We start from the raw sequence: 27003 nt of genomic DNA, 5'->3' as shown, positions 1-27003 counted from the left end.
GACACAGAGGGAGAGGCAGAGGCACAGGCAGAGGAAGAAGCAGGCTCCATGCTGGGAGCCTGACGCAGGACCTGATCCCAGGACTCCAGGATCACATCCGGGGCTGAAGGCAGTGTCAAACTGCTGAGCCACCGGGGCTTTAATTGCTTCACCTAGAGAATCACTGTCCACACTTGATTCATATTCTTACCAGTTGTTTTCCTTTCTTTGTGTGTCTGGCAAGTATGTGAGATGGAATAATGATATTTTGTAACTCACTGCTGGTATTTATTAGTACAGACTTAAACTTTTGGTATGGATCTTTAGGGCAATTAAGGTATCAAAAGAATGCCTTTAGGAAATATATAAATTTTATGTGTATATAGCTTAAAGTTAAGAGATGTAAGTTACTGTAATCAGGTTTACATTTGACTTTATAAAACAGGAAACTCAAATGACGGTGGCTTCAACGAAATAAAGGTAACCTCCCGGTCTGTGCTTCAGTTACTATGATTTTATAGAGCCAGAGTTTAAAATATAGAGTTCATCAGATTTAATACAACAAAATCCAGGCCTAGTTCAAACTAGGTATGAAAAATTATTATCTTTCTAATTAGCAATAGGTCACATTTCCCCATGTTTTATGTAGGGAATATGAATTCACATGGTTCAGTATTATCTAGGCTAATTTCTCAGTTTAAGTTTATATTTTGAAAAGAAACAGATTGCTTGCGACGTGAGAATTATAGCATAATCATCTTCCCACACAAGAAATAAAAACAATTTGTATTTTACAGAATGTCATGTTTTTACTATCATGCTCATACTCTATTATCAACTGTATTACCATTGGATTTTTAAATATTGAGGTAAAATGTTACTTGGTTTTGAAACATCTTTCATTTAAGTTGTTTGTAGCTGATAGGAAACAATATATATTTTTTGAAACAGTATTTTCAATGGGAGTAATGTTTCAATTTCAATACCTTTTTAAAGGCAAAGATAAAACAAGATTGAGTATATACTTTCATTTCCTGACTATAATCACTATATAGTGTTTGCTTTATCTTCCTTCTCTTCCCATAATATATTATTGATATACCTTTTAAAGCAGGTCACATAATCTGACTCCAAATGTGGTTATCTGTTTTTTTTTTTTAATCTGGTGTTTGTCTTATCATCTCCTACTATATTTTAAATTTTTGGAGGGCAGAAACTCATCTTTGTTCCCAACAACTCCTGAGGCTTTGATGTAGTTGGAACCATTTGTGCTAACTCCTCAGCCTTCTTCTCTGAGAAAGGAATCCCAATCCTTGTCCTTTAGCACAAAATTGAGCTAATAAAGTCATGTTTATAGAGTGGGATGCCCAATCTCCTGACCATACCCGATCTGATTAAGTGTGCTCTCACTGGATTCAAATTAGACCAATCAGATGCACTCTCCCAGAAAGAAATGTGAATCCAGACAAGTTAGTCTCCTTGGTCTTTTGAATGGAAGCTTTGTAAAGTAGGAAGTTAAGGGTGGTCCTATTCTACCACAGGTGCGGAGAAAAGCACAAAAGACCAATCTGTCTTCATTCTTTGATTCAATAAACATTTATGGATCATCTCTAAGTGGTAGGTACTCTGCAAGGTGCTGGGTCTACCGTGGTAAACACGGCACATATGGTCCCTGTCCTTATGGAGCCTACAAACATTTGAAAAAGATTGTTAATATTAGTTAATAATTGATAATAAATTTTGATAAATGCAATGGACGAAAGGTACAGGGGTTTTGAAAGAGAATAAAGTGTGGTTTAAGAATCAATGAAGGCCTCGCTAAGCGACATTTAAGAGCAAAGTGTTAGAACATTCCTGGTAGAGGAAACATTCCTTGAAGATACATACTAAAGGTTCAATGGCACCTAGTAGCATTCAATAAATCTATTTTGAGCTGAAAAATTATTATGCTTGATAAGGTAACTAGACACAAAAGTCCTGTTTCTTAATTGGTTGCCATAGGTGTTTAGCCATAAAAAGTTTATGTGAAACTGTATTTTTCAGGCCATATAAACTTGGGGCTATTACTACAACAGTCACAAAAGAGTATTTATCTGGCTTTACCCTTGAGGTCCCTGAATGGACTCTGATTCTGGCCACTTCTTCCTGAATATTAATGAGGTCTCCAGGGTGGGTCTCACATGTGCTCTGTATCCTACTAAACTACCATACGCTGTGCAGCATTAATTTTTCTCTTAGGGTGTGTAGCTGTGAGGATGCTGTTATTCTCACTTATCTCTGATGCTTGATGAAAGCATCGCTGCTGCTGCTACTTTTCATTGAGGCCTGCTCTGACCTTGTTGGCGCCCACTGCTAGGGGCAATGTTGTCTGTACTACGTGCTACCTTGAGAAACTATGTTCACAAATGCCAGTTATGGCTTCTGTTCTCAATGTTTAAATGGGTATAAAATCCAAACACAGGCGTTCTTAACCTAAGCTGTATGGATGAGCTTCAGAAATTTTGGAAACCCTTTGATTGGTATGCACATTTTGGGGCATGTGAGCATTTGATGGTGGAGGAGTAAGGGAGGAGGGTTATAAGTTTTTAAGATTTTTGGACATTCCTTACCTCTAAAGATTAGGAATCTTTTTTTTTTTTTTTTTACAAGAGGAGGAGAACTGGAAGCCATTCTATGGCTAGCACTATGCTTTATGGAGAACTGCCTTCCCCTTCAATGTTTGTATCATCACTGAACCAGATCTGCTCACCATCTTGTAGGATGAGTTATTTCCTAGGGGTTCCTTGGTTCTCATGTAAGGAGATTCTTTACATTTTCCACCAGACCTCACAATATGATGTATAGGCTTGAATCCTAAAGTGAACACAGCTCAGTCTCAAACTGGTATCCCAGCTACATACTTATAACATAAATAACAATCAAAACCTCCCCGCATAACAATATTTTTGTTTGCATAAATATATGTATATATGTTTACATACATTTGGCCCTTGAACAACATGGGGATTAGGGTGGCTGAACCCCTGAACAGTTGATTGTATGTATGATTTTTGACTCTCCCAAAACTTTACTAATGGCCAACTGTTGACTGGAAGCCTCACTGACAAGAGTCAATTAACACATATTTTGTATGTTATATACTGTCATATACTGTATTCTTACAATAAAGTAAGCCAGAGAAAAGAAAATCATAAGGAAGGGGAAAGAAGGGCAGCCCTGGTGGTGCAGTGGTTTAGTGCCGCCTGCAGGCTGGGGTGTGATCCTGGAGACCTGGGATTGAGTCCCACGTCGGGCTCCCTGCATGGAGCCTGCTTCTCCTTTTGCCTGTGTCTCTGCCTCTCTCTCGCTCTGTGTCTCTCATGAATAAATAAAAAATAAAATCTTAAAAAAAAAAAACTTTAACTCCCCCCCATCTGAAAAAAAAAAAGGAAGGGGAAAGAAAATAACAGGACTATACTACTGTATTTATGGAAAAAAATTGGTGTATAAGTGGACTCGTACAATTCCAACCCATTTTGTTCAAGGGTCAACTGTCTATACTTTTTAATTTTTATTTATTTAAAAAGATTTTATTTATTCATGAGAGACACAGAGAAACAGAGACATAGACAGAGGGGGAAACAGGCTCCCTGTGGGGAGCCCGATGCAGGACTTCATCCCAGGACCCAGGGATCATGACCTGAGCCAAAGGCAGATAGGTGCTCACCCACTGAGCCATCCAGGTGCCCCTGTATAAACTTTTTTAAATGAAAAAATGACAGTCTTCTAGTTATTTATTTATTTATGCTAAACCGCTGCGCCACCCAGGGATCCCAGTCTTCTAGTTTATAAAAGTAGAAAGGGAGATTTTCATATCTTCTTACTTACTTGAGTAATTAATTAGTACTCTACTTAATACTCTACTTAATAGTCTTGATACTCATTTAGAGGAAATAGTTTAAGAAGTTTGCTTTCTTAAGTTTTTTACTTATTTTTTATTTGTAACCATATTTTTCTCTGCAGTTATTTCCTCTCAGATGAACCTGACTTTGTTATATTTTTTCCCTTGATCTTTTTTTCATCTTCCATTTTTTTTTGCTTATGCTTACTTAGACATCAAATGTTGAAAATTCATTTCATGTTCTCCATTTAATGTGGTTATATATTTTGAAGATCTTCACTGAGGGGTCAAATTCCTGCAATTAATTGCTTGCATGGGTTTTGCATCCCTGAATCTTAGTGCAAATGATCCGGATTAATGATCATTCTTTAGCTATAAACATGTTCAAATATGCTTTGGAAGGCTAATTTCTAAGAGGGTTTCATCTCATTACCTTCTTTTAGCCTTCATAATTTGTCATGGAAACAATGAAGAACTGTTGGTGCTTATTTCCGGTGGGGTGGGTTTGAAAAAGCACCTTGGAGAGAATACGACTTCCCTTTGGAAGCTTGAAAGTAACTAGTTACAAACGAATGAATCTTCTATTTTCTTTATGGAAAACTGAAAAGCTGCGTCAAGCTGTGCTTATGTTAGATTTGGCATCACGCTGAGTGCATTGCAGAGATACTGCAGAAGGATTCCTGTTGTGAAATTAGATGAAAAACAGTGGTAAACGGAATTTCATTTAAGTCAGTGTTTTTACAATTTAAATGTTGTCTCTGCCTTCCATTTAAATAAATATACTTCAGAGCTTTTCCAGAAATGGAATAGAAGACCAAAGAAAGCCACAACAGAGCAACGCAGACATGGGGACTGCCATTGGGGTGGTTGAGACTTCCTGGGAGTAGCAAAATTACGTTTTCCACTTGATCTTGCTATTATGTTTTTTTTTTTTTTTTGATCTTGCTATTCTAACACAGAATTGGCAAACACAAAACCTTTTATTTTATTTCAGCATCTTCAGACAGAATTTGGGGGGTCCAGTTTCTCCAAACCTCGGATAGTTCTGAATGCAAAAAAAAAAAAAAAGAAAAAAGAAAAGAAAAGAAAAGAAAAAAGCAAACTAATGTGCATGTTTCCTGTTTAATCCGACCTCAGGCACCTCTGGGTGTTGAGCTACCAGGCAGAAAATTCTCACTTCTGCAGCCTCGGCGACGTCTGTCCAAAGGCGCACCCCTTCTTGTGAACACCCTCCAGCGATCCCGTCTTCCTTACCCTGCACCTGTTTCTCCTCCACGACCCCTAACGCGGTCACCAGCGAGATGCCCCAGGGCAGCACCGCGCACCCCGCGCCCCGGTTACCCCGGGAACCTCCGCCTGGGACCCGCCCACGTGCCGTCGTCAAGCAGCCCCGCCGTCCTGGAAGGCGGCGCGACGACCCGGAGCGTCGCCATGGCAACGCTCCCGCGACCGGCAGCGCGAGGACACGGGGACGGAAGTCCCGCCTCCGGAGGGCCGGGAGCGTCGCCCTGGCAACGGCGCCGCGCGCGCCGGCCGCGACCGGAGGGGTGGGAAAGGGGGCGGGGAATGCGGGCGCGGAAGTCCCCGCCCCCGGGCTGCCTGGGCGGCGGCGGCGGCGGCCCGCAAGGATTTGAAACCGTTTCTCGGCGGCGGCGGCGGCGGCGGAGGCGGTCGACCGGAAAGCTTGCATGTAGGGGCGTCAGGTTCTCGGTTTCCCGAATTCCCCTGCCCCGCCCCTGCCCCCCCGGGTTCTCGAGTGGAATTTTGCGCGGGGGGCCGGGGGCCCGTTCGAGGAGGGGCGTCGCTTCGCAGGCCCCGGGCCCGTTCGCCAGGCCTGTGGGGCGCGCGCGCGGCTGGGGGATGGAGGCGGGGGAGGGGGAGGGGAGGGGGAGGGGGAGGGGGGGGGAGGGGGAGGGGAGGGGGGCGGGCTGCGAGCCGACGGCGCCGCTTCCACTTGCGGAGGGAAATCCAGGCTGGGAAAGTTCCGGGCAAAGTTTTCCAAGCGGCTGGAGCTGGTCCGCAGGACGGGGTCCCGGGGTCCGGGCGCGGGGGCAGGGAGGCGGCCGCGGCCTCCGGGGCTCGCAGCCCCCCTCCCCGCTCCCCTGCCTCCGGCTCCCGCGGGGCAGCTCAGCTCCTCCCAGGGCGGGCTGGGCGCCCCGCGCTCGGGAAGGCCTGGCCCGGCGTGCTCCGAGCCCCACGCTTCAGGACGACCACGCAGGTCCAGACCCACAGCTTTCATCCTCCTCCTCGCGTGGCTGTCTTACCCTTTGTTCTTTAGACGTGGGCGTAAAGATAAGGTAGAAGAGGCGAGCGGAATGGCAGGAGCATCTGCGCAGTGGTGCGGCCGCAGCCCGGAGCGCGCGGTATCGAGGCCCAGCTGCCACTTTGCGTGGGGCTGACTCCCGGGGCAGCAGCAGCTCCTTAACCCCGCGGAGCCTCGGCTTCCCCCTCTGGGAAATGGGCATGAAACAGGGCCCGTCCTCCCGGGGTGATGATGCCGCCCGGGACAAGTTTGTAAAGCACACAGCACGCTCCTGGCACCATCAGGGAAAGCAAGCCCCAGTCACTCCCTCTGCTGACTGTCCGAACATCACGTGCACCTGCAAAACTTGCTGATTTACCGAGGGGATGTATTTCAAGTTTTCTGGAATGACTCCTGCAACATTTATTTATTTATCTATCTATCTATCTATCTATCTATCTATTTATTTATTTATTTATTTATTGCTGCTTTCAGGAATATGTTTATCGTGTTGGACAGAGGGCGTGAGAGATGCGTATCCTTCGTTCGGCAGCGTGGCTGCTTTTCTTCCAAGGCCTTACGATCATTGAGGCTTGCTTCTACTTTGCTGACTCCTAGGGCAACTAAGCACTTTGAGGAGGTCTAAGCCCATTTGATAGGTGTCCACGTATAATTAGTTTTTTTTTTTTCCTATTTATTCATGAGAGACACACACAGAGAAGCAGAGACACAGGCAGAGGGAGAAGCAGGCTCCATGCAGGGAGCCTGATGTGGGACTTGATCCTGGTTCTCTAGGATCAGGCCCTGGGCTGAAGGCGGCGCTAAACCTCTGAGCCACCCAGGCTGCCCTGTTTTGTTTTGTTTTGTTGTGTTTTGTTTTTAAAGATAATGCTAGTGAGTTAAATGAAAGACATGATCAAATCTAGATTATAAGCAAGAGTCACCCAGTTGACTTCTCTTTTTGCTTGTGAAGTAATTTATGTGACTAGTATAGGTACATGCCTAAGGCAAACATACAGCTTTAGGTAGTCCTAAAACTTTTTGATTCGTTGGAACTTAGTAGATACAGTTTGTTTATAAGATGTAATTTGTGTAGCAAGAATTCTTTGAAGGTTTGAAATGGTACCTCAGTTTTTTTCCTTTTTGCATTTCTTAATTTTTTTGGAGAATAAATAAGGGATAAAGAGATGCAGATTTTTAGCGTTTACCCAATGTCACATAGACCCTTTATTGTGTTTTAAAAAACTGTACTCCAGTATTGTAAGTTCTGATAGCAATTCCAATTGCCTTTCTACTTTTCAAAGTATGTCTTTATTGGAGATATTGCTGACGTATATGTAAATAGCCAAGAGGTCCGGTATAATGGATCTGAGAGCGTGGGATTTCAGAATTTTAATCTGAGCTTTGTGCTTAATTTCATGACTTTGGGGGAGTCTTTATTGAGTTTTATTTTTCTCTAACATTAAACGTTAACCTTTCTTGCGTGTGTCAAGGGATTTATTGTGAATTAGTGATCATTAGAAATCTTTTTGCTTTAGCTTTATCTATTGATGCTCTTAGGTGAATGAATAGATGGGCAGGATGCGCTGTTTAAGCCTGGGAATATACTCCTAGGCTAGAGCTATGCTTAAAATTCTGAGTTTGGGAGTTTCCAGTTGTCTGTTCATCCATTTGAATAGTTGCTTTTCAGCTTTATGATCTAATATCCTATAGTGGTATCATAGTCTTCTGTTACCAAGTACATAACAGGTGTAATTATATAGGAATGCAGTTAGTTATTGTAGGAAGGCAAAACAACCAACCAAACACCCCCAACCCAACTAACCAATCAGAAAATGCATTTAAATAACATTTACTTTTTTTGTAAGATTTTATTTATTTATTCATGAGAGACACAGGGAGAGAGAGAGAGAGAGGCAGAGACACAGGCAGAGAGAGAGGCAGAGGGAGTTAGCAGGCTCCATGCAGGGAGCCCGACGTGGGACTCGATCCCGGGTCTCCAGGATCATGCCCTGGGCTGAGGGCGGCGCTAAACCACTGAGCCACCCGGGCTGCCCTAAATAACATTTACTTTAATCAAGTCTTAAATTTGACAATATGTTTCTTCTATTGTGATGCAGAAGGTAGGATGGCCCGTTTTGGTAAATCGAATTAAGGCCATATAATATTTCTATTCTTGATGATCTGTTTGGTACTTAGAATCTTCTAAGCGTTATTAGTCTTGTTAAAGTGGGACATTTTCGCCTTTGGTTAGCATTTGTTCTTTGTACGAGTTCTTTAGCTTCTAATAACGTGCCACGTAAAGTACCAGATACGTCTAAGATGTATGAGTCATGGGCCCTGCTTTCCAGGAACATCTCACAGATGGTGGAAGGCATGTAAATAATACACAGATATGTACAAAGAATAATAGCATAGTGAAGGCTGCCCCACAGATGTGAGCAGTGCACACTGAGAATGGAACTTAAGAGTCTTGACCAAACTGGGCAGGCTTTTCTCTGAAGTGCCGTTTAAGTTGTATTTACCTGACTGTAGGCAGAGGGAACTGCTTGGGGAGAGGATGTGGGGTCGTGTAAAGGCTTGGAGTGTGGCAAGAATGGCACGGAGGTCATTGGCTGGGAAGTGGCCCTTGGCAGGTGGACATGTTGGGCGGCATGGATGTAGTGAGAGGTGAGAGATGGGTTCACTTGTAGGCCTAACTTTGGCTTTAGATAGTATCTTATAGTAGGTAGTCAAGAGAGATTTTTGTTTAGAGAGGGATATACTTAGCTTTGCACTTAGGGAACTTACTCTGGTACCAGTGGCTGGAGTAGGAAAAGCAGACAGAGGGGCGGCCGGCTGTTTCAGGAGGGCTGGGAGTAGTGGGAAGGGCTCTCTCTGACACAGGGGCAGCAAGAAGAGAGACACAGGCAGGTTTGGAGACATTTCTGAGTACTTGTTGACTTACTGGCTTGAGGGGAATTAGAGGATGGAACCTGTGGAGGGGCTGGAGGCAGAGGGGATGCAAAGTGTGAACCTGTGAGGAGGTAACTGATAGGTGATAGAAATAATGGCACTAGAGAGGAGAGTTAGCGCTTAGGATACAGAAGCAGGGGGTCCCTGGGTGGCTCAGCGGTTTAGCGCCTGCCTTTGGCCCAGGGCGCGATCCTGAAGTCCCAGGATCGAGTCCCACGTCGGGCTCCCGGCATGGAGCCTGCTTCTCCCTCTGCCTGTGTGTCTCTGCCTCTCTCTCTCTGTCTATCATGAATAAATAAATAAAATCTTTAAAAAAAAAAAAAAAGGATACAGAAGCAAAGGAGGCAAGGAGGTGTTCTCCTAGAGGAAAGTTCAGAGGTGTAGGGAAGGGCATTTTGAGGTGTCACCACTTGACTCTTATTTTTCCCATGAAGAGGGGGTAAGTTTTTTTTTTAAGATTTATTTTTATTTATTTATGATAGACATACATATAGAGAGAGGCAGAGACACAGGCAGAGGGAGAAGCAGGCTCCACGCCGGGAGCCCGACGCGGGACTTGATCCCGGGACCCCAGGACCGCGCCCTGGGCCAAAGGCAGACGCGCAACCGCCGAGCCACCCAGGGATTCCCGGGGGTAAGATTTTTTAAAATTGAGAGTGAGGGAAGGCAGGAGCAGTTTGAGGGGCTCTAAGATGTCTGATAAAAGCTCAAAAGCTGCTTCTTGGAGGAGGAAATAGTGAAAGACATCTGAGGATTCGGGTAAGGTGGGAAGCTGACTACAGGCAATGCCATTTTTCTCCAGCAGACCCTTAGTGAAGGGGTGAAGGAGGGCATCGGAGGAGTTCAGGCTTGCTGAGAGAAGCGGAGGATGAGAGAGAGTTTAAGAGGATAAAGGCTATGATCAGATAAAAGGGATTTGGGAAGGTAACGGTGATGGGAATGGGGAGAATGAGGTCTGGTCAGATGTTTAGGGCCTCCTAAGACAAGAGTTCTGGGTTGAGGTTGGAAGAGCAGTAGCTGGGAAGCGGCAGGATGGGTTGCAGTCACTGGTTTCCTTCCTGGCCGAGGCCAAGGGGAGGGTGAAAGACCCCAGAGAGTGGGTACCATGTTTCTTTCTTTTTTTTTTTTTTTTTAATTAATTTTTATTGGTGTTCAATTTACCAACATACAGAAAAACACCCAGTGCTCATCCCGTCAAGTGTCCACCTCAGTGCCCGTCACCCATTCCCCTCCACCATCCGCCCTCCTCCCCGCTTCCACCACCCATAGTTCGTTTCCCCGAGTTAGGAGTCTTTATGTTCTGTCTCCCTTCCTGATATTTCCCAACATTTCTTCTCCCTTCCTTTATATTCCCTTTCACTATTATTTATATTCCCCAAATGAATGTATGTTCTCATTCATTTGGGTACCATGTTTCTGAGAGGGAATGGGTTCATGTCTAGCAACTGGGAGGGAAGTCATGGCAACTGGCAAGAGCTATGGTTTACTTGCAGAGACAGGTAGACCTTTCTAGAAGGAGATTGTTGGTAGTAAGAGGGAGGACACTGTGGTCAGTATTAGAAGCTGGTTTAGCAGGAGGAGGGCAGTCTGTGGAGACAGCTTATGAGGCAGGACAAATTTTTTTCCAACCTGTAATTTGTAAATGAATAAATGACAAGTTGGGGACTATACGTAGTGTAGAGGTAGTCCATATCCCTTCCAAGACCTTTCTTATAATTTAAGGGAACATGTTGAGTGTGGATATTTTTAACTTAAGGAATTTTGTCAAAACCTACTGATTTTGGGGATTCACTTTCTTATAGGTAGTGTGTTTCTTGCTAATTACGAAGAAATGCAAGGACTAATCTTTTTAGTTTTTTGAGGGGAATTAAAAATTTTGGATTTACATACAGTTAAAAAAATCACTTTTTGGTATACAATTTGATGAACTTTTACACATACATAGAATAGGGTCTATAACCTGCTATAAAAACAGTATGCAGAATAATTTCCAGCACCCCAGCTGCTTTCCCCATGCCTCTGCTTTGTGTTCAGATTCTTCTTCCCCCACCTGCCGACCCCTGTGGACCACTGATCTGTTCTCTGTACTCATACTGTTTGCCTTTTCTAGAATGTCATACAAATGGATTTGTACAGTATAGCCCTTTGAGAATGGTTTCCACAACTCAGCGAAATACATTTAGAGTTTATCCCTGCCATGTATGTCAGTTCATTGTTTTCTCTTGCAGAGCACTCCTTCATTGTGTGCATACACCAGAGTTTGTTTATCTGTTCCCCAGGTGAGGGACATTTGTATTGTTTCCTGTGTTTGGTGATTAACCAAGAAAAAAGCGGCCACGGGTCTTAAATTCAGGTCTTTTTTGCATGATTATAGACTTTGTTTCACTAGAGTTAATACCTAAGAGTGGGGTTTCTGGATCATATAATAAGGGTATGTTGGACTGTGGAAGAAACTGCTTAATTGTTTTTCAAGGTGGCTGCGCCATTTTGCATTCCTGCCAGCAGTTCATGAGAGTTCTGTGGTTCTGTGTTCCCATCAGCATTTGGTATTGTTTATTTGGTATTTTTAATTTTAGCTGTCCTAATAGGTATGTACTGAGATCTTGTGATTGTAATTTGGAGTTCTCTAATGATTAATGACATTGAGCATCTTTTCATATGTTCAGTTGTTATTTGTATTTTCTTTGGCAAAGGGACTTTTTTTTGGCTATGTATTTTTTTTGTGGTTTTCTTATGGTTGAATTTTGAGAGTTCTTTACAGGTTCTTGATATAAATCCTTTATGAGATATATGACTTACAAATATTTCCTCCCAGTCTGTGGCTTATCTTTTCAATCCCTTAATGGAGTCCTTTGCAGAGCATTTTTTTTTTTATTTTGGTGAAGTCCAATATAATAATTTTTCTTTTATGGGAAGTACTTTTGGTGTCATATCTGAGAAATCCTGTCTAATCCAAGGTCATAGAGATTCTCTCCTATCTTTTCTTCTAAGTGTATTATAGTTTTACATTATATAGTTACGTCTATGATTTATTTTGAGTTGATTTTTGCATACACTATAAGGTTTAGGTTGACGTTTGTTTATTTATTTTCCATTTGGAAGTCCAATTGTTACAGTGTCTTTTTTGTAAAACCTATAATTTCTCCATGAATTGCACCTTTGTCAAATACCAGCTGTCCATACTTGCATCAATTTCTGAACTCTAGTCTGCTTCATGAGTCTGTGTGTCTTATCCTCTCACCAATACCACATTGTCTTGATTACATAGCTTGATAGCACATCTTAAGATCAGGTAATTGAATTCTTTTTTCAGAATTGTTTTTGCTATTCTAGTTCCTTTACATTTTTATGTAAATTTTAAAACCAGCTTGTGCATGTCTACAAAGAATACTGCTGGAATTTTGACTAGAATTGTATCTATACATTAGTTTGGTTTAACACTATTTAGCTCTAATGAGTTTTTCTTGATCTCTTTCATTAGAGTTGTGTAGTTATCAGCAGACAGATCTTAATATTTTAATTTTAAATCTTTTATAGGCTGAATTATGGAAATAGGAAGTGAAGAAGAAAAATGGGAGAAGCTGGACGCAGAATTTGATCACTTTGTGGTAGATATGAAGCCCTTTGTTCTAAAATTATCCCATAGGTCAGGTAAGATTATGATCGTAAACTAGATTCTTAAGAATAATTTTTTTCTTTATATTACTTTTTCAAACCAATGAACTATCACAATGAAAAGAAAGCTAAGGGACACCTGAGTGGCTCAGTGGTTGAGCATCTGCCTTAGGTTCAGGGCATGATCCTGGTCATGGAATCGAGTCCCACATTGGGCTCCTTGTGAGGAGCCTGCTTCTCTCTCTACCTGAGTCTCTGCCTCTCTCTGTCTCTCTCATGAATAAATAAATAACATCTTTAAACAAAAAAAAAGAAAAAGCTAAATTTATTTAAGTTAAAGATTTATTTATTTTAGAGAGAAAGGGCATGTGTGTGTGTGTGTGTGTGTGTGTGTGTGTGTGGCGGGAGGGGGAGAGGGAGAGAGAGAGAGAGAATCTTAAGACTTCCCACTGAACCCACAGCCAGACACAAGGCTCAGTCTCACAATCCTGAGATCATGACCTGAGTTGAAACCAAGAGTTGGATGCTCAACTGATTGAGCCACCCAGGCATCCCAAAAAGCTAAATTTCTTTAATCACAGTTTCATCTTAAGCTGATGTAGGATTGTTTGCTTTAAGCTATTCAACGGTTGGTAGAAATTTAGTGATAATATCCTAGTAAACTGTGGAAAGATCTTCCTATGATACCATTTTCAGACATCATGAGCTTAAAGCCTGTGGATCTCTAGAGTTAGCTACAACTGTTTCTTCCTGCATCTTTTTTCTCCCTGAAATGCTTCCTCTTATAGGAGCCTACTGTCTATCTTTTTTTCTGACAATTTTATTTAACAAAGCAGAAAAATATCTATTGCTCTCATATGCTTATTGGTTGACTGAATGAAATCAGTTGTGAATGAGTTTTTGTTGCTATCTTGTCTGCAATTCCTGGCCTGTTTTCTCTAATTATGGGATGAGGGTCTTTGTATCAAGTCAAAGACTTGTCAGATAATTTAAGGCATCAGAGAATACTTGGAGTGAGTTTAGGGGGCCAGGATGATTCTCTAAACTGTAGTAGGATGTGAAGGTAAATCTGATTTGGTAGTGGGGAGTAGGGCCAAGAAACTCTGGCTTTTATCCAAGTTTTGTCCAAGTTCCCTATTTCCCTAAGGTCTCTAAGTGAACTCCGTATTCAAAATAAGGCAGCAACTCAATATTAGATATTTGTTCCAGGGAGCCACACTGGGAGAAGAGGGTATAGTGTATCAGTTACGCATTTTGTGGCCACCCATTGTTGCAGGGCTGCAGCCTTTTCTCGCAGGATGGCTTGGCATGGTCTTCCTTCCAAGCTTCTTTTCCTACTCTCTTCTCTTGCCTCATCAGACTGTAACCTCCTCTTTCTCCCTCTGCTAGTCTTCAAAGATGCATATTTCACATCCTGTGGCTCATTCATGATTTGTATTGTTTGTATATTATTTGATTAATTGTATTTCTATTTAATGATATCTATACTGTGTTCTTTTCTGATATTCACTCCCTTTATCTTTTGTCTTAGATCTGCTGATTAGGACAAATTTGCTTTAAAGTCTTCCATTATAAATGTATTTGTAATAAAACTATTCTCATATTTCATCTTCTTTTGAAGTGAATGTTAGGTACATAGAATCGGATTAATTGTAATCTTTGGTTCATGACTCATTGTCAGTATTGATATATTCTGCCCTTTTGTTTAATTCATTAATTTGTAATGAATGCTCCAGAACTTCCATTCCAGTCAAGAGCCTGAACAATGATAATAATTTATATCTTCTTACAGCTAAATTCTACTTCTAATAATGGCTCTCCTCAATATTTTAAATAATGAATTCTTTTCGTGAGCTAAATTGTACCACATTCTGGCCCTTAGGGTATTATATAGATTTGCTGCAAGGCATATAGAAAATACATAGTTTGAAAAAGTATTTTCTTAATTTTATCTGTTTCACATTTTTTTTCTCAAAGTACACCCAATATTTCAACTTTGCTTTGTGATTATATAATTTTCAAAGCTAAAAATACAATAGTTCTTTAAAGGTTAGCCCTCGTACTTGAAGTGATAAATCTGGTATGAGCAAAGTGGTAAATCCGGTCCTAGCGATTTTTGTAGGTAAAACAATAAATGAATATGACCTTTAGAAACTAAGAGATTAAAGCAGACTTATGATTTATGTTAGATATATAATCCTCAAATTGAGTTAGATTGATAAAAGATTAATGTCAAAATAGTTTTCATGAGGCCTAGAATTCTGTGTCGTGGTCAGATAAAGTAGTCAATAGATCATTATATGTGGATTAAACTGTGCTGTATTTTTAAGGTAGTCTTTAGAGGGATAATTATTTTGCTAAATTACAGGTTAATAGTCCTCAATTATTTTTAGAGAGGCTAAAAGAAAACCCTAAATTAATCAACTACAAATCTGAAATTTATCAGCTTTAATAAGTAAAACATTTGAGATCTAATTTTAGGTTAAGTTTAAAAGCTTAAATAAGATTGCATTTCATCTCTCCTTTGCTTTGTGTAGTTAGAATTATAGAAATATTTTTCAACACAGCTAAAATTATCTTAGAGATGTTTTTATAGTAAAATTTTATTCAGACATTTATTCAATAGTGATCCAGAGGTTTTATTTTTGAGAAAATAATTCTTTGCATTTGTCTTGCCTGATCACTAGTTAACTGAAAAAGTTAAACTATAGACCAGGGGTTGGTGAACTATAGCCTCCCAGGGCCAAACCTTTTCTGTAAAGTTTTACTACAAGATGCTGATGACTATTTGATTACATGTGGTGTGTAGCTGCTTTCACGTTAGGGTGGCAGAGTTGAGTAGTTGTGTCGGAGACCAGGTAGCCTGCAAAGCCTAGAATGATCACTGTCTGGCACTTTACAAAGTTTGCTAGCTCCTGCTCTAGACCAAAGCAGGTGTTTTACAGGTCTTTACTGTTTATTTTCTGAAAAATCAAGTTTCTAACAGTTCTTACCTACTTCTAGAACGGCAGAGGTGTGCACTTTGGATCAGGAAACTGTGTGAGCCTTCAGGAACAGGTGCAGGAATAGTGGGCCGGAAGAACCGGAACCTGTATGCAAAACTGTTATTGCACATGCTGAAGCGAGGAGTGCTCGAAGGGCCCTTTACACACCGGCCTGAACCAGGGACACTGAAAACATTGCCTTCCTACATGGTAGGTATCATAGACCAAAAAATGTCTTAGTTTCATTCCTTTAAAAATGTCAATTCATCAGCCCAATTGGGAATAGTTATATTATTAAGTCCTAGGTAATATATGAGGTAAAACTGTTTTTATTCTTCGTAATTCACTTTTTCCCACTTTGAATAAAAATCAGATATTGGCCTTAAGAGCACTGTGCTTATTGATTTGCCCATTCCACAATATTGTACAGTATTTCTGAAAAACTGAAATAAAATTTTTTATATTGAGCCTTAATTTCCCACTAGTTTTCACTGAATTAAGTGTAATAGCAAATATACTTAATAACATTAAGTATAATTTTTGTCTACCAGTAAATTCTGGTTTATTAAATTCTTTCAGATACATTATTTAAAAATTCATGAGAGGTTGGATCTAAAATTCCTTTCTACTTAGGTTGGAGTTTATACTTCACCTAATTTCACTATCAAAATCAGCTGTTACAAAGGCAGATATAATAACGTTCATTGGTGAATTGTCACTGTCTTGATCCTTGTAACCATGAAATATGCCTTAGTTCGTGTGGTGTTTGAATACTTGAGAAATCTGACTGGGGTACTCAGTATTGGTAGTTGCTATTAGGATATTTATGTATTTTTTTTAAAGCTGATTTTATAAGTTTACTTTGGTTAACCTAAACCAAAATGCAGTCAAGAGGCATACTGTACCCTAGATGATAATTCTGTTGTCCAAGGCAGAGATGCCGAAAGTTGTAATGGTGTTTCCAGTTGAATGTTAAAGTAGAATTTGTATTTTGCTTCAGATCAGTAGTGTTGGAGGCAGTAGTGACTTGACTTTGATATTCAATTGAACATTGCAATGAGGGTCTCATAAAACTGCTGTGCCTGTCTGACTTGGAATAGAGAGGGTCATGTGTCAACCTCTCCCTAGAGTACACCCCTCTTGAAGATTCTTTGGGTAGAATTTGGAGAATTGGTGCCCAAGTATCCAGTTAATGCAGAGTTTTCTTTGGAAGTTTGTCAGGAAGTCCTCCTCACTTGAAACGCAATTATTAGGCTCCTGCCATTCTTCTTTAAGGACTAAAGGTAGAACATTGTCCGAAACTCATTCAGACGTTGATAGATGGATGTGTTGCATCATGTTTTCCCGTTCATATTCATTTCACAGAATCATAGGAAAGGCTTTATTTCACAAATAAGAAGGCCGCGTGACCCGCCTGGGATTTTCTAGTATGTGGTGTGGTCAGAACTAAATTCCTGGTCTCTACCTGTTGCTCCTCCTTTATTTTATCAATGGATTCCTAATTTTTGTTTCTGAATTTTATAGATTGTGGTTTTCTGCCCATTGATTGTGTGTGTGCAGAGTAATTAATGATCACAGAAAGAAATAGAGCACATAATTTAAAAGGAACTTTTCATTTATCTTTTTTTTTTAATTGGGAATTTCTAGTATTCCATTTCATCTTCACTATTTTTATTAGCTATATCTTTCCTTCTTAGTAGTTGCCTTAGGGCATACAAATTGCATCTTTAATTTATGGCAGTTTTTACCTTCAAAAGTATTTTACCAATTTATGAATTATGGAAGAAGCTTATAAGATTTCCTTCTCCCATTCTTTGTGCTATAACTTTTCAGACATATCACTCCTACATGTGTTTTATTATTATTTAAAATTTTAATTCCAGTGTAGTTAACATACAGCATTATATTAGTTTCAGGTGTACAGCATGGTGATTCAACAGCTCTATACATTATTCCGTGCTCATCATAATTAGTGTACTTTTCATCCCCTTCACCTATTTCTCCCATCCCTCCACCTACCTCCTCTATGATAGTCACTGGTTTGTTCTCTATAGTTAAGGGATTGTTTGTTTGTTGTTGTTTTTTGTTTATTTGTTTCTTTTTTCTTTGTTCATTTGTTTTGTTTCTTAAATTCCACATATGAGTGAAATCATTGTGGTCTTTACTTTTTATAAAGCTTTATTTTTTTATAATACAAATAATCACCAGATTCACCTGTTATATCATTTCTATCACTTATCAGATTTCTTATACAGCGAAGCATAAATAAAATGTATAATGGTATCCATTTTATGTGTTTTAATATTTCATAATTCATTATTCATTTTTTATGTAATTGAATTTACATTGAGTATTTGAAAGGTTGTTATCAGACTTGAAACTTGATGGAAATCTTTATTTCATTATAGTACATTCTGAAAGAATTTTTCTAATTTTTAAAAATCAGTCCATCTATTTTGATGAACCAAATCCAGCACGAGCAAAAGGTTCAAGCCCAGAAGGATTACCAGACTGGGTAATGGGTGAGCTGGGGACAAGTGAACACAAATTAAATGAATCATGGAAGCTTTCTTCTGGAGAAGGTTACTCTTTGGTGCAGTCGCCAACTGATGGACACAGGTATGCTATCAAAATGGGATTCAGATATGATTTGTAATTTAGCCTGTCTTCAGAACTGGTTCATACATTGTTTTTTCGTGTGTGTGTGTGTGTGTGTGTGTGTGTGTGTATGTGTGTGTGTTTTATGGTAAGTAGTTGATTTACTTTATAATTTTATTAAAGTTGAGGGCTGTGAAGGGATGTGAGGTAGGTAAAATAACAGTTTTGCTTTAACATTTACTATATATTCAAGATTGTGTTACAGTTTTAGCCACTTTGTGGGTATCTATTAAATATATATGTATATATATATCCCATTACTTGAAAGGTGGTGCCTCAGTATCTTTAAATAACTTAATTCTCTGTTTTCCTTCATGACAAGCATGAATTAAGAACATTACTAATGACTTCAACAAAATATAACATCCTGCATATTCATCTTGAAGCTTATACTTGAATTTTTTGTTTTCCCCTCATTGAACAATATTTGTTTTGATTTAATAAAATAATGAATGTAACGATAAACCCCATTCAACTGTACTTTGTCACTAAAGTTCTAACTTAAATAGGACTTCTGGTGGAAATAAAAATAAACTTCTAAGTTTTCCAAATACACAAAAGGTTTATTATTGTCATAGTATAATTTTTGGCCTTTAGGAGGGATAGGTTTACATTGGGCTTTTATCAAATTTTGAATTTTACCTTTGGTATTTTCTGAAATATTAAAATGTTGGACAGTGGCAATTGAAATGACCCATACTTCATGCTTCACTCCTTATCACCATTATCTTGCTAATTATCTTGCTAATTTTACTTTTTTGGAATGTGATTTGGTTAACAGTATAGTCTCTCTTTTTTGGTATAAATTTTTGTTTCTCCCTTAATCAGAGAAATGTTATTAGTAATTTGAAATGCCTTCATGGTTGATATAGCCTGGTTATATGTTTTTGAGATCTCAGGTATTATGATGGAAAAGGGCAGATGAATACAATGCAAGAGATCCAGTCCATAAAATTTTTTTACTAGCAAGGGGCAACAAAATGGAGAGGCAAAAAGGAAGAAGTGGTAGGTAGAATTAAGGATGCTTTCAGAAGATTAAAGAGAAATGAATAGATAAGTTAATAGCAGGTGGTGTTAGATACGTATTTTTTTTTTGCAGTTAGGGGAGATTTAAAAATAGAAGAAGTGCTATCATGGAATTTTTGTTAGCCTTATAGCTGGTGAATGGAGGTATAAAGGGATTGTGGTTTGCATATGAAGAAAAACACAATTCTTAGTTTGCCTGCAAAATCCATTAGGTGTTTGCCAAAACATTTCTTGAGTGTCCAACTAAAAGCTGTATTCCTTTCTAGGTAATGAATATGGAGTTTACAGTACAAAGGTGAACTAAAGTAGTTTCCCATGTCTTGGAGCTGAGCAGAAGTTGGAAACTTGTGGTCTTAGACTGAATGAATCATGTGAATAGATTTTTGTTTGACTTATGTAGTATCTTTAAAGATTTTTGAATGAGTTATTCAAACTTAAAAACAAGGAATTTCAATTTCATATAAATACCTAGTTTTCTGGACAATTTAAAAAACTGGAGACGCACCTGTCTCTCCAGAAGACAGCCATACATTGGAGCTAAGTAATACTTGGCTACTCCTCTAATGCAGCATGCCTTCACTATTTGCTGCTCATTTTTGACACTGAGTTGGAGATCAATTGCATCTCTTATTGAGTATGATCTTTCTTCCTTTTTAAGGAGGGTTGAGAGGTAAAAGAAGTATTTCTTTTCACATTTTTACATTATATCACAAGGGGAAAGAAAAGGTAGATAGATGAAGAGGGATTATAAGACTCAAAAAGAGGAGAGAGACTGCATCTTTGTAGAAGTGAAGACTATCTCTACATCTGGTAGCATAATCACTCGTTACCTAGACTGTACAGACTTGGGTTTCTAACTGGTGTTTTAGGTAAATAGAGAAGAGAGTTAGGTGCATGGATAATTTCCACATAGCAGTTATAAGTAGTTGTGGGGATATTTGTGAAGATTGAGGTGTGTGTAAAATTAAGATTTAGGGTAGGAATAGATTTGAGATCTCAAGGAGTCCAAGTGAATGGGCTTTTCTTCCTTGGAACAGAGGATAAAATTTAAGAAAATACAGAGAATATTCTTCAAATATTAGTGACTTTTCTAGAAAATACCGTAATAAAATCTTCATAATTTAAACACATAACTTCTTTTTCTTTGTTGCTCACCTGTAATAAAATGGCATTTAATGCAAATTGTTCAAATATGAGACATTAGCTCTCAGGTATATAATAAGTAATTAATGGGAAAAGCAGGCAGTCCTTTGGTCCTCCTCAGTCGTTTAGAGCTCACAATTCAAAAAATTCTTACCTAACACCCCAGGTCTGTTTAAGGGACTCTTTGCTTCCTTGCTGCACTCATGACATGCAAAGATTTCATATCTGTCCTCTGTGCTAGATGGTAAATGCCGTGAGGCAGGAACTATGCTTTTCCTATTTGCACTGTTTCCAGCGCCTAACACTGGCAAGGAACCTCTTGGGAACTTTGTTAAGTATTTCTATTTGATGAGTGCTTACATGCGTGAATGAATGTATCATATTAGGCACTGCCACATACTTAATTTAATCGGTACAAAAACCTTTTGAGATAGGTAGATTGTGACAGAGAGGATGGCCCACAAGGATTGAAAAAAACTTTTGGACAAGTTGAGGAAAGAAGTTTTAAAGTTAAGAGAAGCGTGGATGTAGACTATAGAGATGCTCTTCACACACTGTGAGGAATATAAAGACAGTGAGCTGGAAAGACATATTGAAATATCTTTCTGGTCAAGTGTCAGAATACCACCAAGGCTAATACCAGTTAGTGTGGCAAAAACAAAACTTCTCAGTATCTTTTCTTATGTTTTTCTCTTAATTTAATTCGATCTATTTTCAATTTTAGTTTGATTTAACATTTTAATCCACATGTACATGAATTAACATATTTGTAATTTTGTATACATGAAGGCATTTAAAAAATAAAACTGACATTAACTTTACTTTAAGGCAATAAAATTGATTTAAAAGCCAAATACATAATGAGTGGGATGAGATCAGGAGTGGTGGTGAAGAGTCCACTGATGGTCTGTCCTTGTTTTTCTAAAGTTACTCCTTTACTCTCTGAGTGGTCATCCTGCACTAATGAAAAAGTTAGTGTCTGCTAGTGTTGACCTAATACATCTAATCAGTTCTGTAAGAAATTGTTTTAAAAAGTTTAAGAGTCTTATAATATTTGACACATGTATGTTTTTATAGTGAATAATTTATTGTTACTTAGAACTGAAGTTTAATGCTGCCTCATAAATTTTACAATCACTTCAACTTGTCCTTTGAAAAACCTCTTTAATCTTAAAAGATTTTCCCCCTTAGTGTTTCTTTTTTGATCACTTTATAAAATCCTGCTTTACTTAGACCTTTTTGTATGTGAAGTATTTCTAATGGCATTTTAGATTATGCTGTTTGTGTCCTAGCCTTTTCATATTATTAAAGATGCAGAGCCCTTTTGAAGCCTCTTTGTTAGGATTCTCTATTCAGTAGAGGTGGCACCTTTTCTTTACCTTTATTCTTCCTGTAGGATACAGGGTGTAGCTTCATTCCAGACATGTTAGAAGTAGTATGAGATTATATTCAATCATGCTTATCTTCGTGCTCCCCCCCCCCCCCAATACACATCATACACTAGTAAACTTAGTATTTCACATCAGTTTTGACATATAGCTTGTTCCATCCTGGTTTTATTCTTTGCTTTCCTTTTTCATATTTCTTGGTTTAAGGTTATGTCATTACCTATGTTTTCTTTTAGAAAAACCACTTTCAAATCATTTTTCTATTTTATTAGAGATCTATTACTGTATTTTAATGTCAAATATCTGCTTATTTTCTTGACAGTGAAGTATTTTACTTACATTTGAGTTTGGAGCATGGTTTTACAGAATGTTACTGATGAAACTGTAGACTTAGATCTCATCCCTGTACTGTTTGGCTGACTTCATTTAGTTCTGTAACCATGAGCTGGATCCATATATATTACTTCCTGGTCATCCTTCAGGTACTTAACCACTGTGATCTGGTAAAGACATTAATTATCTTTGTGGTAGGCAGATTTTCAGGTGGCTCCATGGTCCTCCTCTGGGTGTTCATAGTCTTGTGTGTGGGCAGGACCTGTGACTTGCTTCTAACTAATAAAGTATGGCAATGGTATTGGGATGTCACTTCTATGATTACATTATGATACATAAGACTCTGTCTTGCCAGCAGACTGGCTCTAATGTCTTGCTGGTTTAAAAGAAGCAGGCTGCCATGAATTCACTAGCTCTAAGGAACTGAACACTGCTGACAATCATGCTAGTGGGGAAAGTGGATCCTTCTCCAGTAGAGTATCTAGATGAGAACCCAGCTCTGGGCAAACCATGATGGCAGCCTTGCACGGCCCTAAGCAAAGGACCCAGCTCAGCTGTACCTATGTTTCTGACCCACAGAAACTATGAGAAAATATGTAAAATATATGTGTGTTGTTTAGAGCTCTTCAGTTTGTGGTAATTTGTTATGCAGCAATTGGTGACTAATACAGTTTTTATCCTCATTTTAGGAAATTGTACAAACTATATATAATACATGCTTGTAAAAACCTCAATGTAGAAATATGTGGAATGAAAAGTCAAAATCCTTCTCTCCTTATCCCCCTATTCCACTTGCCTCATGGGAGATAATGACCATCAGCAATTTGGTGTGTATCATTCTGCAGTAGACACATAGCCACACAAATGTAACTTAACAATTATGAATTAATTTATACTATATGTACTATTTTGCAACTTGCTCTTGCTCTTTTGCCACTTGACTTGTCTGAACCTGTGTCATGTAGTCTGTGTAGTTTTTTTAATTGCGAATCAACTGTGTAGATTTACTGTAATTTAACCTAACTTAACCTGTCTCTGTTGCTTTTAATTTTTTATTGTTATAAAGAATGCTTTAATTAACATTTTGGTACATATACCATTATGCAACTGCTTGTTTTTTGAGCTATTCCTGATGCCCAGAAATGAAATTGCTGTTTCAGTAACTAGGTACATTAACAGATTTAATGGATAAACTATTGGTGAGATTATTACTAGGTACAACATCTTGTGGATTGGTAAGAAAAACCTATATGGGCTAGTATGGAGAGATCTCTATATAAAATTTTAAAGAAGTACATAAAAGTGTAGTAAGCTTCCTTTTGTGTGTATGTATGTTTTACAGAGGATATATGGACATATGTGTACATGTGTAAGGGATATTTCTGGGTGCCACATTTGAAACAGTTTTACCTTTAGTGTGTAAGACTGGTCTGGGTGGAAAGTTAAAAACTTTTATTTTGTACGTGTCTGTGTTATTTTTAATAGTTTACACACATGTATTTTTTTTAAATTTTATTTATTTATTCATGAGAGACACACAGAGAGAGAGGCAGAGACGCAGACAGAGGGAGAAGCAGGCTCCATGCAAGGAACCCGACGTGGGACTCGATCCTGGGTCTCCAGGATCACACTCTGGGCTGAAGGCGGCGCTAAACTGCTGAGCCACCCGCGCTGCCCTACACACATATTTTTTGATAGGTACTATTAGGTTGCCCTCCAAAATACCGTCTTGTTAAGATGTATGGGGATAGATGTCATGAACATTAGTGATGTACATTCATATATTTAACTATATGTAACAAATCCACAAATTTAAACATAAGGATGAAATTTTCCCAATAAATACTTGTTGATTTCACTTGTATTTCTAATTTGTTAAAACAGAAATCAAGTGGGATAAATTGTACCATTTATGAAGCATTCCTTGTATGCTAGATAATATTCTAGAAATCTTTGGTAAGTTATATTATCTGATTTCATCCTCTTTATGGTTCTGTGAGATTGGCGTGATGGGCCTTTGTATTTATAGATGAGATAACAGCGTCAGTAATGTCATGCCACTTTCCCAGTGATGGATTCAGTTATGGAATCTAGGTCTTGATGATTCTAGACCTCATGTTCTTTTCTAACCTACCATGTAGGCATGAGTACTTTTTGTAGCAAGTATGGAAATGCCCCTTTCATCCATCTTTTTCTCCCCTTGAGCTGCATTGGCAGTCCTCGGTGACCATGCCTTTGTTCTTGGTTATTTCTAGATTGAGCTGAAATGAGGCAATTTGCCTTTTTTCACATCCTACTTTTGACACTTGGCAACCGTGTATCCTCAGGCAAATTACTTAATTTCCCAAAACCTGGGTTTCATCATTTGTAAAATGGAGACACAGAGCCTCTGACATGGGACCTGGGAAAGTGCTAGCTGTTGTGGCCACCATCTTTTGGCATGATGATTGTTATTTTAATAGTTCCTGTGGGGGCTTCCTTATTAGTTTGTTTGACCATTGTTTTGCTTCTCTAATTATCTAGTCTTCCTAAAGGATATTATCTTAAAATCCATTGGTCAATTATTTTGAATTACTAAAAATCATGTGTTCTTGAGAAAAATAAATTAATGGCTATGTAGAAGGTTCTCATTGTAAACATGAATCCTGCACACTCTCAGAAAGAGTGTTAAGAGTATTTTAAAAGAGACTTCAAAAGAATCTTTATTTATTTATTTATTTATTTTTTTAATTTTTATTTACCCATGATAGTCACAGAGAGAGAGAGAGAGAGGCAGAGACACAGGCAGAAGCAGGCTCCATGCACCGGGAGCCCGACGTGGGATTCGATCCCGGGTCTCCAGGATCGCGCCCTGGGCCAAAGGCAGGCGCCAAACCGCTGCGCCACCCAGGGATCCCAAGAATCTTTATTTAAATAACTCAGCAAATCCCTTTCCCCCCAAATAGAAGGAATAACAATGTAGCTGCCCCCCCCCCCCCCCCCCCCCGCTTAAAATTTTTTTTTTTTGCATTTGGTCATACCCTGAAGTAGAAGCTGCCTAAGTAGACACAAGTTCACGTCATCTTTGTATATTCTTTTTTGTGCATTATCCCAAACACAGAACACAAAGATAATAGGTTGTATTCTTGTCTTATGATTCTGTGAAGCTTCTTTTTAATGGCTTATAATTATTTTTATGACTTTTCAGTGAAGTATGATGTGGTCTGGTAGCTTATCACCAAAGTGAAGTTAGGGTCTAGGATAGAAAAGATGAAAAAGAATGATTTAATACCATTTATTTTTACTTGAAAGTTTGCTTAAAAGTTATGGGTTAGGAGAGGGTGGAGGGGAATAAAGATGAATCAGCCTGTGTACTAATGGAAGAAACACATGGATTCTGCTTATTTTAGAGGACTTTGTTCATGAAAAATAAGTCATTAGTTTAGATTTCTTTAGAAGCCATTTTATAAAGAGGTACCATCTACATTATATAAAAATTTTAGGTGTGCAGACAACTATTATTTATTGTATATTACTTTTACTATATTAGATTTAGGTTATCTTTATATGAATTAAAGTTTTATCTTTTAATTTATATTGTGTTCTCTAAATAATAAATTTGTTCATACCTATAAGAAAGGACTTGGAGAATAATTATCCTACTTTAAGTGATTATAGAGGACTATAATTTTTGCATCTTGCTTTAATGAGATCCTTCCATGGGTTATTTGATGCCAGATTTTAGTTTGGAATGAAGAATCTAATTATAGCCCTGCCCTTATGGAAAATATGATTTGCTTTACAATGATCTCTTTATGATGTGGTTTTCCAGGAATGCATTGCAGCAAAAAGCCAGGACTGTGTATGTCCTTTAAAAATGTCTCCCATTACAGCTAGCATTTCATTTGCTTATGCAGTTTAATAACATGGCCAGCAGATGGTGATCAAGTATAATGAAAGTGTACTTGTGATCCAGTATGTCAGATCTTTGTGAAAAAACATTTTTCACTTTAAAAATAATGATGTAATTTTTTAGTCTGGATACCTAAAAAACTGTAAAAAAAAATCTCTTTTCACTGTTAAGCTCTATTTTTATATGTAAATGAAATTAACACTATAAATAGCCCCTGCTCCTAAATTGTTGGATGAGTATATGGGGGAGCTGATCAATACCTTTCCTTCCTAGGGATACTTTTTGGTTTTTTTTTAAGATTATTTATTTATTCATGAGAAACACACAGAGAGAGGCAGAGACATAGGCAGAGGGAGAATCCCTCCCCTGCAGGGAGCCTGATGTGGAACTCTATCCCAAGACACCGTGATCAAGCCCTGGGCCAAAGGCAGACCTCAACCACTGAGCCACACAGGTGCCCCTTTTATAGGGATTCTTTATATCCACTGGCATAAATAAATATGTTTGGTAATACATAGAGTAAAACATCCTTAAATGTTCACTAAGTACATTCATTATGTTTAGGAATAGCCCCATTGTTTGGGCAAAGATATATTCTATAATAGCATGGTCCAGTAGAACTTTCTGCATAGAAATGGTCTGTGGCCACACTGTCCAACACAGTAGCCACTAAGCCATTCACATATGACTACTAAGCACTTGAAATGTGACTACACTGAATTTAACATCGCAATTAATTTAAACAGCCACAGTGATTTAGTGGCTGCTGTATTGGGCTTGGAGCTGTAGACCTGAGTCTTCTGTGGGGGTGTCGTAAAACCTGACCTGCTAGTGGAGACCTGCTGTCTAGGTGGGGCAGTGGGATGCAGACAGGGACTAGGAGTTGAGTGTTGTTGCATATAAATTGC

General features: G+C 38.8%; 1 protein-coding gene across 12 annotated transcripts in view; it reads left to right on the top strand.

Moving 5' to 3' along the window:
* The first annotated feature begins 5394 nt into the window (after positions 1 to 5394).
* The window catches only part of CEP112 (centrosomal protein 112), a 397262-nt gene continuing 375653 nt past the window's right edge, over positions 5395 to 27003 (top strand). For 3 of the 12 annotated variants that reach the window (XM_072746763.1, XM_025999624.2, XM_025999625.2), the window contains exons 1-4: positions 5421 to 5549; positions 12594 to 12707; positions 15675 to 15865; positions 18102 to 18274. In XM_072746763.1, the coding sequence (XP_072602864.1) occupies positions 12602 to 12707; positions 15675 to 15865; positions 18102 to 18274 (470 nt within the window). In that variant the 5' untranslated portion in view covers positions 5421 to 5549; positions 12594 to 12601. Of the gene's footprint in view, positions 5550 to 9592; positions 9691 to 12593; positions 12708 to 15674; positions 15866 to 16655; positions 16939 to 18101; positions 18275 to 27003 lie in introns of those variants that run through there. The other 9 variants (XM_072746768.1, XM_025999623.2, XM_072746764.1 and 6 more) reach the window with 9 other exon arrangements.

This window comes from Vulpes vulpes, chromosome 2 (genome assembly GCF_048418805.1).
Source record: "Vulpes vulpes isolate BD-2025 chromosome 2, VulVul3, whole genome shotgun sequence".
Lineage (NCBI taxonomy): Eukaryota > Metazoa > Chordata > Mammalia > Carnivora > Canidae > Vulpes > Vulpes vulpes.
Note: the sequence above shows the minus strand (reverse complement) of the source record. Positions and strands in the feature narration are given on the sequence as shown.